The following is a 13,839-nucleotide window of genomic DNA, read 5'->3' as shown; positions in this document are numbered from 1 at the left end:
ATGCCCAGCTACTTCTAGAGATGGGGGTCTTGCTCTGGCTCAGGCTGGTCTTGAACCTGTGAGCTCAGGCAATCTACCTGCCTCGGCCACAGTGCTAGGATTACAGGCATGAGCTACCATGCCTGGCCCCAAGTTGTGGCTTCTAAAGGTGACTACTTTGAATAAATGCATGTTTGGCTATAAAAGTTCTAATATGTTTCCTCTCTTTAAGCCTTAATTTACAGTCACATAAAGCAAATAGACATCTCATGGCTTAGAGTAGTGCTTTCCTAAAATGTATCACAGCCTTTAGGATGATTTTTAGTGGCACATGGATAAAGGTCTACATGTTCACTATGTATTGGTTTTCATCTATTGTATGTTAGAAAAAATACACCTACATTATCAAACTCATTATATTACATATATTACAAAGCATTCTTTTCTTAAATTATTAGTGTTATTATTATTTTTGAGACAGAGTCTCCCTATGTTGCCCTCGATAGAGTGCTGTGGCATCACAGCTCACAGCAACATCAAACTCTTGGGCTTAAGCAATTCTCCTGCCTCAGCCTCCCAAGTAGCGGGGACTACAGGTGCCTGCCACGATGCCTGGCTATTCTTTGGTTGCAGCTGTCATTGTTGTCTACCAGACCTGGGCTGGGCTTGAACCCACCACCTTTGGTGTATGTGGCCAGTGCCCTACTCAGTGAGCTATTGGCAATGAGCCTTACAAAGTATTCTTAATCAATAAATTTAAACTGGCCTGGCATGGGAGTTCATGCTTAGAATCCTAGAACTCTGAGTGGCTGAAGTGGGAGGATTGCTTAAGCTCGGGAGTTCAATACCAGCCTGACCAAGAGCAAGATCCCCATCTTTACTAAAATTAGAAAAATTAGCCAGGTATTGTGGCAGACGCCTGTAATCCCAGCTACAGGGGAGGCTGAGACAGGAGAATCGCTTGAGCCCAGGAGTTTGAGGTTGCTCACTGTGAGCTCTGATATTGCCACAGCACCCTACTCTAGCCTGGGCAACAGAGCATAACCATCTCAAAAAAAAAAAAAAAAGATGAATTAAAATTATGAAGTTTAAGATATAAGTTGTTCTAAGAAGTAGAAATACTTTGATTATAGGAAATGTTGTCAGGATGGTGAACTAATAATTCAAGCTTGGGGGACAAATTGGCATAGGAGATGGGGCTTACAGACCTGAGTTCAAATTCTGACTTTACCAGCTGCTAGTTACTGAATGACTCCGTGAAAGTTGTTTAACCTTTATGAGTCTCCAGTTACTCAACTATGAAATGAAAATAACAATACTTTCCACACAGGGTTTTATTGAGGATGAAACAAGATCGAGTATTAAGGGCCCTCGCAGAGGACTGGGCAGGTATGTGGGTGCTCAGTCAGCAGAAGCTGTAATGCGTTATGGTCCGCAAACCGTACACACATCTAGATCCACACCAGCCATGGGGCTATTTATATAAACGTGGCCATTGCTTCCAGCTGACTTTTCTGTTCCCTCTGAAATGTGTGTGTAGCTGCAAGTGAGCACTCGCTGAGCTGGGCAGGAAGGTCCACCACCAAACATAAGGCCCAGAAGCCAACAGGAGTCAAAGAGGCCCAGAGGTGGTGCCTGGGGTGGGTTAGGGGCACAGAAAGGATCCCAGCAGATAAACAGTCTGTGTTTCCAACAGAGATATTCCCCTTCTGAGAGCACAGACTGAGTGAGCCTCAACCTTTTAATTATTAACTCAGATTCTAAACATAAAAAGCCAAATGACCCATGCCGAATGGAAGCCAGGGAAAGTCTTATCGAGAGTGAATCAGCCTCTTTGATCTTGAGGTAAACTGACTCATTAACATCAAGCTTTCACCTGGAGTTTTTCCAGACTCTGAAGTGGTTGCCTAATTCCCAGCTGTCTGGAGTTTCCAGTCCAAACTGGCCTTAAAAAAAAAAAAAGTCCCACCATCTTAAGGAGAGTTCCCACTTCACTAAAAACATACATAGAACTCTGCTATTAATAAAGGACTAGAGGCTCCAAAATTATTTTTAAGGTAATTAAAAGCAATCCAGATAAAGGGAAGATAAATTATTCCATCCAGTCTGGAACTAAACATACAATAGGGGGTAAATGGATTAAAACAGAGAACAGAGGTAGAAGGTATTCAGAGAGTAGCAGAAAATAGAAAACAAAGGGGGGAAAAAGCCCAAAGTGAACCTGGAGGAAGGTAAATATAAAATACACACAGAGGGAGTTGGGAGGTCTGAAGAAATGCAGAGGCGCAGGAAAAAGAGGGAAAGGGGGGCAGTTGAGCCAAGAGCCAAGGTTATAGCAGTTCTCACCCCATTTTCAGAAGTCTCTGCTACCTACCCACCCAGAGATCATCCCCACTGCACTATGAATTAATCAGCATGTAAATCGCCCCCTTTATCTGCGGAAATTGAATTTGGCTGCCAATCCTGATTGAGTGCATAGAGGCCTCCTCACAGAAAGCTCACAGCTCTCGGGGAGAATGCCTTCTCTTTCCTTAAATCAAAGCTTGCATAAACCCATGGCAACAGCTGCAGCTGGAGCCACAGACTTTGTGAAAGGTAGCAGGCTGAGGACAGTAATTATAATTAGCAGTTACATAACATGTTTGTTCTTCAAAGTGCTCTACAAGCATCAGCTAATTAATAGCTTACTAGGTCCCATGCAGAGCCACTGGGTTTTCCTGCAGTGACTAATCCTCACACCTCCTCCCCACCTTGAAATCTGAATAGTGGAGTCAGAGTAGCTTGAGCAATGAAGCTAATGGCTGAGGGTCCAGAAGCAAGTGACTCCATCAGCAGCTCTGTGTCAGGAACACTTCCCCAGATGTTGAATTCAGCATTCAGGGAGGCAGCTGCCTTGCCTCCTCCTAATACCTCGCAGAGGTCCTCTTAGGGATCTCAGGATAGGGTGGAGGGACCACCTGTCTAGTTCAGTCTGGCACTGGCTCCTCTCAGTCCCCTCAGTTGTTAAGTCTGGAACCCTGGAGTCTGGCATTAGTCACAGGTTAGCTCTTCCTTCTCTGTGCAAATTGGGCAAATCAATGAGACTCTCTCGGAGAAGGTTAAATTAGACTCTGGGTGCTCACTCAGGTCTGCCCTTCTTACAGTCTCTTGCCTGCATCTTCTTGAGTTTGTAATGGAAATAACTGAATGTAAAAATAGCTGAGCACAGACAGGGCTCAGCAGCAGAGCTGAACTTTCCACCCGCTCCAAAGAGACTTTCCCCAAAGACTCCAGAGGTCCACGAATGCCTTGAATTTATTTGTAAAACATCATACGTGTATAAGTATGTGCCTTTCTTTGGGGGAAAGTTCAGTTTTCCCTGATGTACTGTAAATTCCAAGAAGGTAGTGCTAACAAAGTACCTCACACCCAGTGCAAACTAAATAGATACCTACTGAATAAAAGCATAGATCTCATGAAATGCCTATCCCCAAAGTGGTTATGAGCCACTGCTATATGCACAAATAGTCGCCAAAAGTCCACACGTCCCTATGGACGATGCTCGTGAGCAAGACCCAAGACATTGCACCACAATTCTGCTGCTAGTCAAAGCAGAGGCCCAGACCAAAGCTGCCTGAAGATTTCACTCTTCAGAGATGTCTGTCTCTGGAGTCAAGTAAGTCAGCATCCAGAAATGTATCCCCAGAGACCACGGGACAACCATGTGTCACTCTCCTCATTAACCATCACAGATGGAAGAATCTTTGCTTTGCCCCACCCTGTCCCTTGGAGGCAAATTGGTTCATGAGATCTTCACGTAAAGCTAACAATTTCAGGAAAAAGACTAACTTGTGGATGGTGCTTTAAACTTTTCAAAATGTTCTCTGTAGATTATCTCATTTATTCCTTTCAACACTGAAGTAGGAAAGGCAGACTTTACTCTTATAGGGAAGGGAACTGAGGTTTATAATGCCTTGGCACTGTTGGCACTGCTAAAATAGGAACTGAAATCTCAAAAGTCCTTTTCACAAACAATTTCATTTCTGGATAAAAGTCCAAAAGAACCGATGTCTAGGTGTGGAGATTCACACCTGTAATACCAGTGCTGTGGTAGACCAGGAGTTCCAGAACAGCCTGGGCAATAGAAAAAAATAAAAAATTAGCCAGGCCTTAGTATTGGCCTATGTCCCAGCACTTAGGAGGCTGAGGCAGGAAGATTGCCTGAACCCAGTGAGCTATGATGATGCTCACTGGGCAACTCCAGCCTGGGCAACAGAGTGAGGCCCTTTCTCTAAAAGTAAAAAATATATATTTTAATTTAAGGCCAGAATCAGTGGTTCATGCCTGTAACCCTAGCACTTGGGGAGACCAAGGCAGGTGAATCCCTGGAGCTCAGAAATTCAACACCAGTCTGAGCAAGAGTGAGACCCCTGTCTCTACAAAACTTAGAAAAATCAGCCAAGTATTGTGGTAGGTATCTGTAAACCCAGCTACTTGGAAGACTGAAGCAGAAGGATCGCTTGAACCCAGGAGTTTGAGATTGCTATGAGCTATGATAACACCATGATACTGTAGCCTAGGCAATAGAATGAGACTCTTGTCTCAAAAAAAAAAATAAGAAGAAGAAGAAAAAAAAGAATTAGGCCAGGTGCAGTGGCTCATGCCTGTAATCCCAGCACTCTGGGAGGCCAAGGCAGGTAGATTACCTGAGCTCCCGAGTTTAAGACCAGCCTCAGCTAGAGCAAGACCCCATCTCTAAAAAAGTAACTGGGAGTTGTGGCAGGCACCGGTAGTCCCAACTACAGGGGAAGCTGAGGCAGGAGGATCTCTTGAGTCCAAGAGTTTGGGATTGCTGTAAGCTAAAGATGCCCTGGCACTCTACCAAGAAGGACCAAGTGAGACTCTGTTTCAAAAAAAAAAAAAAAAAAAGAATTGAAATCAGGGTCTCAAAGAGATATGTGTACATCGATGTTCATAGCAACATTCACAATAACCCAAAGGTAAAAGCAACCCAAGTGTCTGTTGACAGATAAATGGTAAACAATGGTATACCCATACAATAAAATGTAACTCTGCTCTAAAAAACAAAAGAAATTTGACACATGTTACAATATGGCTGTACCTTGAAGATGTTATACTTAGTTAGATAAGTCAGTCTCAAAAAGACAAATACCATATGATTGTACTTATTTGAGAGACATGACATTTGGCGGCGCCTGTGGCTCAGTGAGTAGGGCGCCAGCCCCATATGCGGAGGGTGGTGGGTTCAAACCCAGCCCCGGCCAAACTGCAACAAAAAAATAGCCGGGCGTTGTGGCCGTCGCCTGTAGTCCCAGCTACTCGGGAGGCTGAGGCAGGAGAATCGCTTAAGCCCAGGAGTTGGAGGTTGCTGTGAGCCGTGTGAGGCCACGGCACTCTACCTGAGGGCGGTACAGTGAGACTCTGTCTCTACAAAAAAAAATAAAAAAAAAAAAGAGACAAAATAAAATGGTGGCGTTCCAGGGCTGTGGAGAGGAGGAAGAGTTGTTCTTCAATGGGTATAAAATTTCAGTTTTGGAAGATGAAAAAGTTCTAGAGATGGGTTGTACGACAATAAAAGTATGCCTAATACTGACTGTTGAATTGTATACTTAAAAATGGTGAAGATACGATGGCGACAACTACAACCAAAAATAGCCGGACTTTGTGGCAGGCACCTGTAGTCCCCAGCTACTTGGGAGGCTGAGGCAAGAGAATCACTAAGCCAGCGGTTCTCAACCTGTGGGTCGTGACCCACAGGAACTGTATTAAAGGGCTGCAGCATTAGGAAGGTTGAGAACCACTGGCTTAAGCCCAAGAGTTTAAGGTTGCTGTGAGCTGTGACACCACAGCACTCTACCCAGGGAGACAGCTTGAGACTCTGTCTCAAAAAAAAAACACAAAACAGTGAAGATGGTAAATTTTATGTTTTGTGTGTTTTACCACAATTAATAAAAATCAACATTGAAAACCCATTTTTTGCTACACTACCTTTTCTCCAAAAAGCTGTCAACACATTAAGTTAGGAGTATGTTCCACTGAGAAAATGGTTCATGAACAAAAATGTCTCAGCCTGTCAAGCAGAGGACATAGGAATTGCTATGATTTAAGGTGAGTTTCCCAAAAATATTTCTTTCTGAATTATATTCCCAATCCACCCTCTAAATCTTCAGGATTTAGCTGACAAATGTAAAGCCAAGTGCCCACCCATGTGAATGACAGAGCCAGCCACAGAGTGAGGCAGCGATGAGATGGTTTTATGCCACAAGTTCCTGCTGGTTGTTTTGTTCCCAGACAACACAAGCCCAGCAGAACAGAATCTGTACCTGTGCATGCTAAAGTGCTTTTTCTCCAGGTACCCTTCTCTGTGCAAACGGACGTGATCTTTCCTCCAGGGCTCTCAAAGCCCTCTCCACAGACATAGTGCGCCACACTGCCCAGCCTGGAGCTGTGATTCTCCACCAAGGTGGCGTGTCGCACATCCGGAGGGCTGCCACAGTCAATCTCTGCAATGGGAAGCAACACATCACGAGGGGTGAGCCGGGCTTCAAACCCCACAACTAGTATGTTAAAGAAATACTTAATACTGATAAGGCCACTCATAAGGAAAAAGAGAAAAACCACTTAACCCTATCAAATAATCCAAAATGGGTATACAAAATAAGGTTGTTCAAAAGTACGGAAAATAGGTACATCTAAATTTAACAGTATTTCCAAACCTGCACACATAGAGAATAGCCAAATTATGAGATTATATAAAAATGCCTTGGGCTATGAAATAATATATCTTAGGGTTCTTTTAATTTCTTTTTCTTTTTTTTTTTTTTTTTGCAGTTTATTTTTTTGGCCAGGGCCGGGTTTGAACCCGCCACCTCCGGTATATGGGGCCAGCGTCCTAGTCCTTGAGCCACAGGTGCCATCCGGGTTCTTTTAATTTTTTTTTATTATTTTATTTATTTTTTTTTGGACACAGAGTCTCACTCAGTCACCCTGTGGTGGAGCGCCATGGTGTCATAGCTCACAGAAACCTCAAACTCCTGGGCTCAAGCGATCTGGTTGTCTCAGCCTCTGAGTAGCTGGGACTGCAGAGGTGCCCGCCACAACACTCAGCTAGTTTTAGAGATGGGGTCTCACTCTCACTCAAGCTGATCTCCAACTCCTGAACTCAAGCGATCTATCCGCCTTGGCCTCCCAGAGTGCTAGAATTACAGGCGTGAGTCACTGTGCCCCACCGGAGTTCTTTTAAATATTAAAATGTTCTGATACCTTTTACAGGCAGTCGCTGGGTTACAAACATCTGACTGACATACGACTCACACCTACCAATGGAGGCTATGATAGGTAATTAGTAAATGTACCTGTTACGACTTATGTAAAAATTCACCTTAAGAACAAACCTACAGAACTTATCTCATTTGTAACGTGGGGACGGCCTGTCCCATGTATCTTTAGATCCCTAACTCCGAGTAGATGATAACGCAGTTGTAGCAATCATTTTGATAACTGAATAGTAAATGAAATATATGTAAAATCCCTGAACTTTTTAAAACAAATTAGCAGACAAAGTATCTTCTTAACACTCAATGTATATGTACCTTTCAAAGAAAAAAATCAGTTGCATAGAGGGAGACAAACCTGGAATTACAAAATTCACATAAAATGTCTTCTCCACAACTCTGATCTCTAAAAGACAAAGGAAAGTTTGTAGAGAACTGTACAAAGGTTATGATGTTACCATTCCAGAGCCAGCCAAGCTATACTTCACTTAAATGCTCAAATAAGTCATTTTCAGATATTTTTTAAAAATTTCAAAATCCGTATCTATATCTTTTCTGGAAAAAAACTCAAAAAATAATTCTAGTCCAATAACAATAAAAAAAAATAATCAGAATCGATATCCTAAGAAAAGGTATAGAAGGAAGACAGGTTTTAACAGTAATAAACAATGAATGAGTTATATAGATAACTCCCCTTAATCGTTTAAATTTGACTGTAGAGTTTGATACAACTACTAGTATAATATCTTAGAGCCAAAAGATACAGTATTTAAAAAAAAAAAACTTAAAAATAAAATTCCAGGGTGACACCTGTGGCTCAGTGAGTAGGGCGCCAGCCCCAAATACTGAGGGTGGGTTTGGCCCTGGCCAAACTGCAACAAAAAATAGCCGAGCATTGTGGTGGGCGCCTGTAGTCCCAGCTAGTAGGGAGGCTGAGGCAAGAGAATCGCCTAAGCCCAAGAACTGGAGGTTGCTGTGAGCTGTGACACTACAGCACTCTACAGAGGGCGACAAAGTGAGAGTCTGTCTCTAAAAATAAATAAATAAATGAAATAACATTCCAAATTATTTCAATAAAACCAGAGCAGTGAGGTGCAGGGAAGAAGTAAAACATGCTAAATTTTTCGTATTATGCAAGCGTAGGAAGCTCATAGATGTTATTTAAGAAAGTATAATGAGACAGCCAAATATGAGACAGCCATAATAATTCCAAATTATCTAATTATTTCAATTATACCTAAAAGCAGAAAGAAAAACACAATTTGGAGCATTAATTCTGATTTTTATTTTTCTCCCCGATTTGTAGAAAGCCAAGAAAACTAAGCACTCCTGACATCCAGGCTTTGAAAACAGAAGTATGGAGACATACCACTCAAAACAGAGAAAATGGTATAATCTGTTCCCATCTCCCCATCAACCATTCCTGGCCTTCAGAATAGGTGGCTTCTCTTAAATGAGCCCCTGACACAGTAGTAGAACCCCTCTAAGTTGACCACACAATGGGCTGTAACAAACTGGCTAACTGACAGAGGTGGTCCACGTAAGGAACTAGGCTTACTGTATGATATGTACACGTGGTGCATGTCTGGTCTATGAAAATGAGGTCGACTTAAGGAGGTGGTCATTACAGGGAGGAGGTTCTGCTGTAACGGACTAAATGGGAATATACTCTTCTCCATCCCATTCTCAATTCTTGTTCTGTTGCAGGACCCCAGAGTTATTTCCCTGAGAGAGGCTTCCCAAAGCAGGGTCTCATTGTTGTCACTGGAGTTATTATGAGACCCTTCACACATTACCCCAACCCACCTGGCCAGTTTTTTGATTCTAAGTTTAAAAAAAAAAAAAAAGACTCTGGTCAGTACAGACCCCACTCAAAAGCAGTTATGAGACCAGAGACCAGAACAAGGCAGTCATTTCATAAACCTCCAACCTGTCTACCTCTCATGTCCCATGTTTGCTTATTGGGCTTCGTTCCCTTTCCATACATGTTTATGAGACACGAGACCCCGTGGCCCTCATCCTATTTTCCCAGCATTAAACCTGTAGACATGTTTGCTATCCCAAGGCATGAATATATTTGTGTGTACACAACCAACCAAACAAGTGGTTAACATGTCATAAGACTAGCCCAGTCATTGTTGACATCTAAAACATTTCACATAAGCCAGGGTTCAGTTATAGCAGGAAGTAGAGAAAACATCATTAAAGAGGTCAAAGGTGTAAGTTTATGTACCTTGAAGCTGAAATTCCAAAGAGCTCACTAGGGAGGTTTGGGAGAGAACCCAGCACAGGTAGTTAAATTAGAGAGGAGGGATGAGAGTACAAAAGATAACTAGATTGGCTTTCATCTCGGACATGACCAAGAATAAAGGAGGTGTGATGACTTGAGTTAGGACTGCAAGATCTTTTTTTCTTACAAGCTGAGGGTGGTGATGCATGCTCATAGTCCCAGGACTCAGGAGGCTGAGGTGGGAATTCTGATTGTTCACACCCAGGAGTTCTGGGCTGTAGTGAGCTATGCTGATCAGGTGGTCTGCACTGAGTTCAGGGAGCTGCTGGAAATAGATCCCCCTCTCTAGCTGTGTGGCCCCATGAAACCTTCTTAGGACTGACGTTTAACCATTTTCATGATATAAAAGTCTGGCCTGGGACTTTTCCTGGAACATAACCCTGTCCCAGATATTCCCAGCCCCCACTATCTCTATTCAGACCAAATGGAAGCTGAGAAAGTATGTATTCCTATTAAAAAAGACTCAAAAAATCAATCCAACAGAGGCTACAGTGGGTAATAAGAATATAATTTTACATGAACCCCCCCCAATCTCTTATACTATTGCAAGGAATTAAACTTTAAAAACAGTTTATACCCAAAGGAAAGGAAAAAATAAGCAGTACAAATTTGCATTGCATATGCATAGGGGCATTCATTAAAGCACATGTTTCTCTGGCTAATTACATTATTAAGCAACAACGTTTGAATCTGCATCAGAAATCCAGTCAACTAATTATGAGCATGGCTGGAAATTTTTCCTTACACTCCCATTGTCTGTGATTTTATTCAAATAATCAACTTCAAAATAGGCCTCCCTGGGGGGAAAATGTGTTGTGCTGGTTTCAGGGGCAAAATGTATAATGTAACTTTATCTCATATCCTGAAGATAAAACTGTTTATCCACACTGCTAGCTTTAATATGCTGCCCAAGAAAATATTCCAAAAGGAAATTTGTTCAATGAGAGGTATAGACAATTTATTGCATCTCATCCACAGCCGACTGTTGCACAAATGTCACACACATTAGCTGCTGTTTATCATAAGCATCAGCACAATAACATAGATTGACGGCAGAAATAACTTAGCAACACAAGCCTTCATATAAGACCATTATAGAGATCAATAAATAACAAGCTGAGAAAGGAAAAAAAAACAGTAACCAACAATGCCTATAAATTGTGGCAGACATTTTGCCACTGCCAGGGAAATGAATGAGAGGTCTATACCGCTTACTGATATTGACCCCAAAATAAAAACTTCCCAGAAAAATAAACAATTCCTAGATGTAAAACTTTGCAAAAGAGCAGAAACAAGTGTGAAAGCCGAAGAAAATCACATTAAAGTCAGTTCTCCTCTTTACCCAATGATAATAAAATCTCTTATCATGCTTTAGAATCAAATCAGAAGGTGAAGATAATCACCCAGGAATTAGTGAGATGTGGTAGGGTGCCCAGGCCCAAACGCTCTAGGCAGGGTCCATACTCATGTTCTGAAATAGATAATTCAATACAATACTTACACTTCATTCACTTCATTCATGGGAGTGTTCTCTGTACCACTAAAGGATAAGCTCTTTGTGGGCTGTGCCTAAATCCTACATATTTTTTTACAGTAAATTTATTTCAGGTTAATATGAGGGTATACCCAGAAGTCTACTTGCCCTTAAAGCAGTAGATAGTTTTAAAAATTGCTTTTTGATATATTTTGGATTCTAAAGTCTTCCATGAACTTTAGCCTTGATTGACAATATATTTTCTTCAGATTATATTCATAGAGAAAGCTCATTTGGAGGAAAAAGAATGTTCTGTTTCACACAAGAACAGTTACTGTCAATAAATAGTGCCTGGTATGGAAACAGCTAGAATCTGAACACTTCAGAAACTGCAGAGGAGGTGACAGGGTGGGTAAAAGCCTGAGTGTTAAGAGAAAAAAAGGATTTGTCAGCATATCTCTTGTAAGGATTTTCTATTTGTAGAGGTGATAATGGCTTCTGATGTTTGAGTTGCATATGAATATTTATTTCAAAAGACATTAAAACTCTTCATTACAATGTTCTAGTTGTAAACAGAACATTTGAATCAAAAACCAATAAGCAAGGTGAAGTGAAAGCTGAAGAGTTTTAAACCTTCCCATTTTATGGTAGGAAGTTTTAGGAATATCGTACTTTGTTTTTTTTTTTTTTGTAGAGACAGAGTCTCACTTTATGGCCCTCGGTAGAGTGCCGTGGCATCACACAGCTCACAGCAACCTCCAACTCCCAGGCTTAAGTGATTCTCTTGCCTCAGCCTCCCGAGTAGCTGGGACTACAGGTGCCCGCCACAACACCCAGCTATTTTTTGGTTACAGTTCAGCCGGGGCCGGGTTTGAACCCGCCACCCTCGGTATATGGGGCTGGCGCCTTACCGACTGAGCCACAGGCACCGCCTGGAATGTCGTACATTTTAACTGAAGGTATACTTACCACTAATCCCAAAGCTAGCCTGCATTAGGCACAGTGCCCACTGCTTTATTCATTACCTCATTAAATCTTCACTGTAACTCTCAGGGATGAACACCATCGTAAGTCTTTTCTTCTGAAGGAAACTGGTATTCAGGGAGGTTTGGAAGAGGTTACACAACTAGTAAGTGGCCCAGCCAAAACTCACACATCTTTCTGATTTCCAAAGTTTCTGCTTCCCCACTCCTGTAACAGTCTCCTCACTGATCCTGCAACTCAAATGACTTCAACCACTTACAAATATGAAGACATATATTAATGGCATTTACCCAACAGATTTGTTGTAGCCAGCAAATATAGAAATATAATTTTTAAGAATGATAAAAGAAGGGGTGTCCATAGCTCAGTGGTTAGAGCACCAGCCACGTGCTCCAGGGCTGGTGGGTTCGAACTGGGCTTGGCCTGCTAAACAAAACAAAACAAATAGCCAGGCAATGTGGTGGGCACCTGTAGTCCCAGCTACTGGGGAGGCTGAGGCAAGAGAATCTCTTGAGCCCAAGAGTTTGAGGTTGCTGTGAGCTGTGATGCCACAGCACTCTACTCAGGTGACAGAGTGAGACTCTGTCTTGATTAAAAAAAAAAAAAAGAATGTTAAAAGATGGGTATTTAGTGAGTTGCCAGAAAACGTATGTCAAATAAGCGAATGTCCTGACCCCTGCAAACACAGATGGTACGGGGTAAAGGTGCCCCTGCTCTGCCTCCCTCACCCATGGTGGCACCATTAGTCGATCACCGCACTCTCAGAATCCTCTCCAAATAAGAACGAAAACTCGAGGTAGGCATGTGATGAAACTTAATCTGCCACCTCTCACCTGAATGCACTAATTTGTGTTGCAATTTATGTCAGCGTTTTTTCAAACCCTTACCACCTTCTTAAAGATAGATTAGGCTCCACTAAGAAAATCTCAAAAGATAAAGAGCAGACTCAGCAACAACACCCCTCTGGCTGGGCCCTAGACCACACTGTGTGTGAAGGTACGTTTGCCCCAGCATCCCTCTCCCTCCAACCTTTTCATCATTGCCTCCCATCAGCAGGGTGCACTAGGGATGCTTTTACATGGGATCTGCCTTCTAGAAACACGCTTCGGGTTTTCACCTTGGCGCATGAGCTAATGACATAAGATAAGTCACTTCCTCACCCTGGTTCTTAAACTCCTCTGTAAAATGAGAAATAATCCCAATTTATTAACCTTATGAACCTTGGCCAAGACCTGATACCCTGAGGGGGCTCAGTTTCTTATCAGGGGACTTGAGAAACCATGTCCCATCCTTGTTAACCAACTCAAAGGAGAAACTCTGCCTCTGCAATCAGCCTACAGTGCCGGGTCATCCGCGGTGCAGAGCCACCTGCACAGATACGGGGTAACCAGAACTCGGCCCAAAGACCCCTGCTTCTGCTTTATCAAAGCATGGAGATATCACAGATGTATGGATAAACAAAATGTGATCAATCTATACAACAGGATATTATTCATTACCCATCCAATGGAACCAAGCCATCTTCTTCTTCAGCCTCCTGAGTAGCTGGGACTACAGGTGCCCACCACAATGCCAAGCTAGCTTTAGAGATGGGGTCTTGCTCTTGTTCAGAATGGTCTCAAACTCCTGAACTCAAGCAGTTCACCTGCCTCAGCCTCCCAGAGTGTTAGGATTACAAGCGCGAGCCACTATGCCTGGCCTTAATGGCAAATTTTTTTTATTTATTTTATTTTATTTTAGTAGAGACAGAGTCTCACTTTGTCGCCCTCAGTAGAGTGCTGTGGTGTCACAGCTCACAGCAACCTCCAGCTCTTGGGCTTAGACAACTCTCTTGCCTC

At 42.5% G+C, this 13,839-nt stretch overlaps 1 protein-coding gene across 2 annotated transcripts in view; it reads right to left on the bottom strand.

Annotated features, from left to right (window-relative positions):
* SUSD1 (sushi domain containing 1) overlaps positions 1-13,839 on the bottom strand; it is a 133,101-nt gene that overhangs the window by 79,227 nt on the left and 40,035 nt on the right. For both annotated transcript variants that reach the window (XM_053565695.1, XM_053565702.1), the window contains exon 6: positions 6,303-6,482. In XM_053565695.1, the coding sequence (XP_053421670.1) occupies positions 6,303-6,482 (180 nt within the window). The remainder of the gene's footprint in view (positions 1-6,302; positions 6,483-13,839) is intronic.

The sequence above is a fragment of the Nycticebus coucang genome, chromosome 2, assembly GCF_027406575.1.
Source record: "Nycticebus coucang isolate mNycCou1 chromosome 2, mNycCou1.pri, whole genome shotgun sequence".
Taxonomy (NCBI): domain Eukaryota; kingdom Metazoa; phylum Chordata; class Mammalia; order Primates; family Lorisidae; genus Nycticebus; species Nycticebus coucang.
This window is presented reverse-complemented; position numbering and strand designations above follow the sequence as displayed.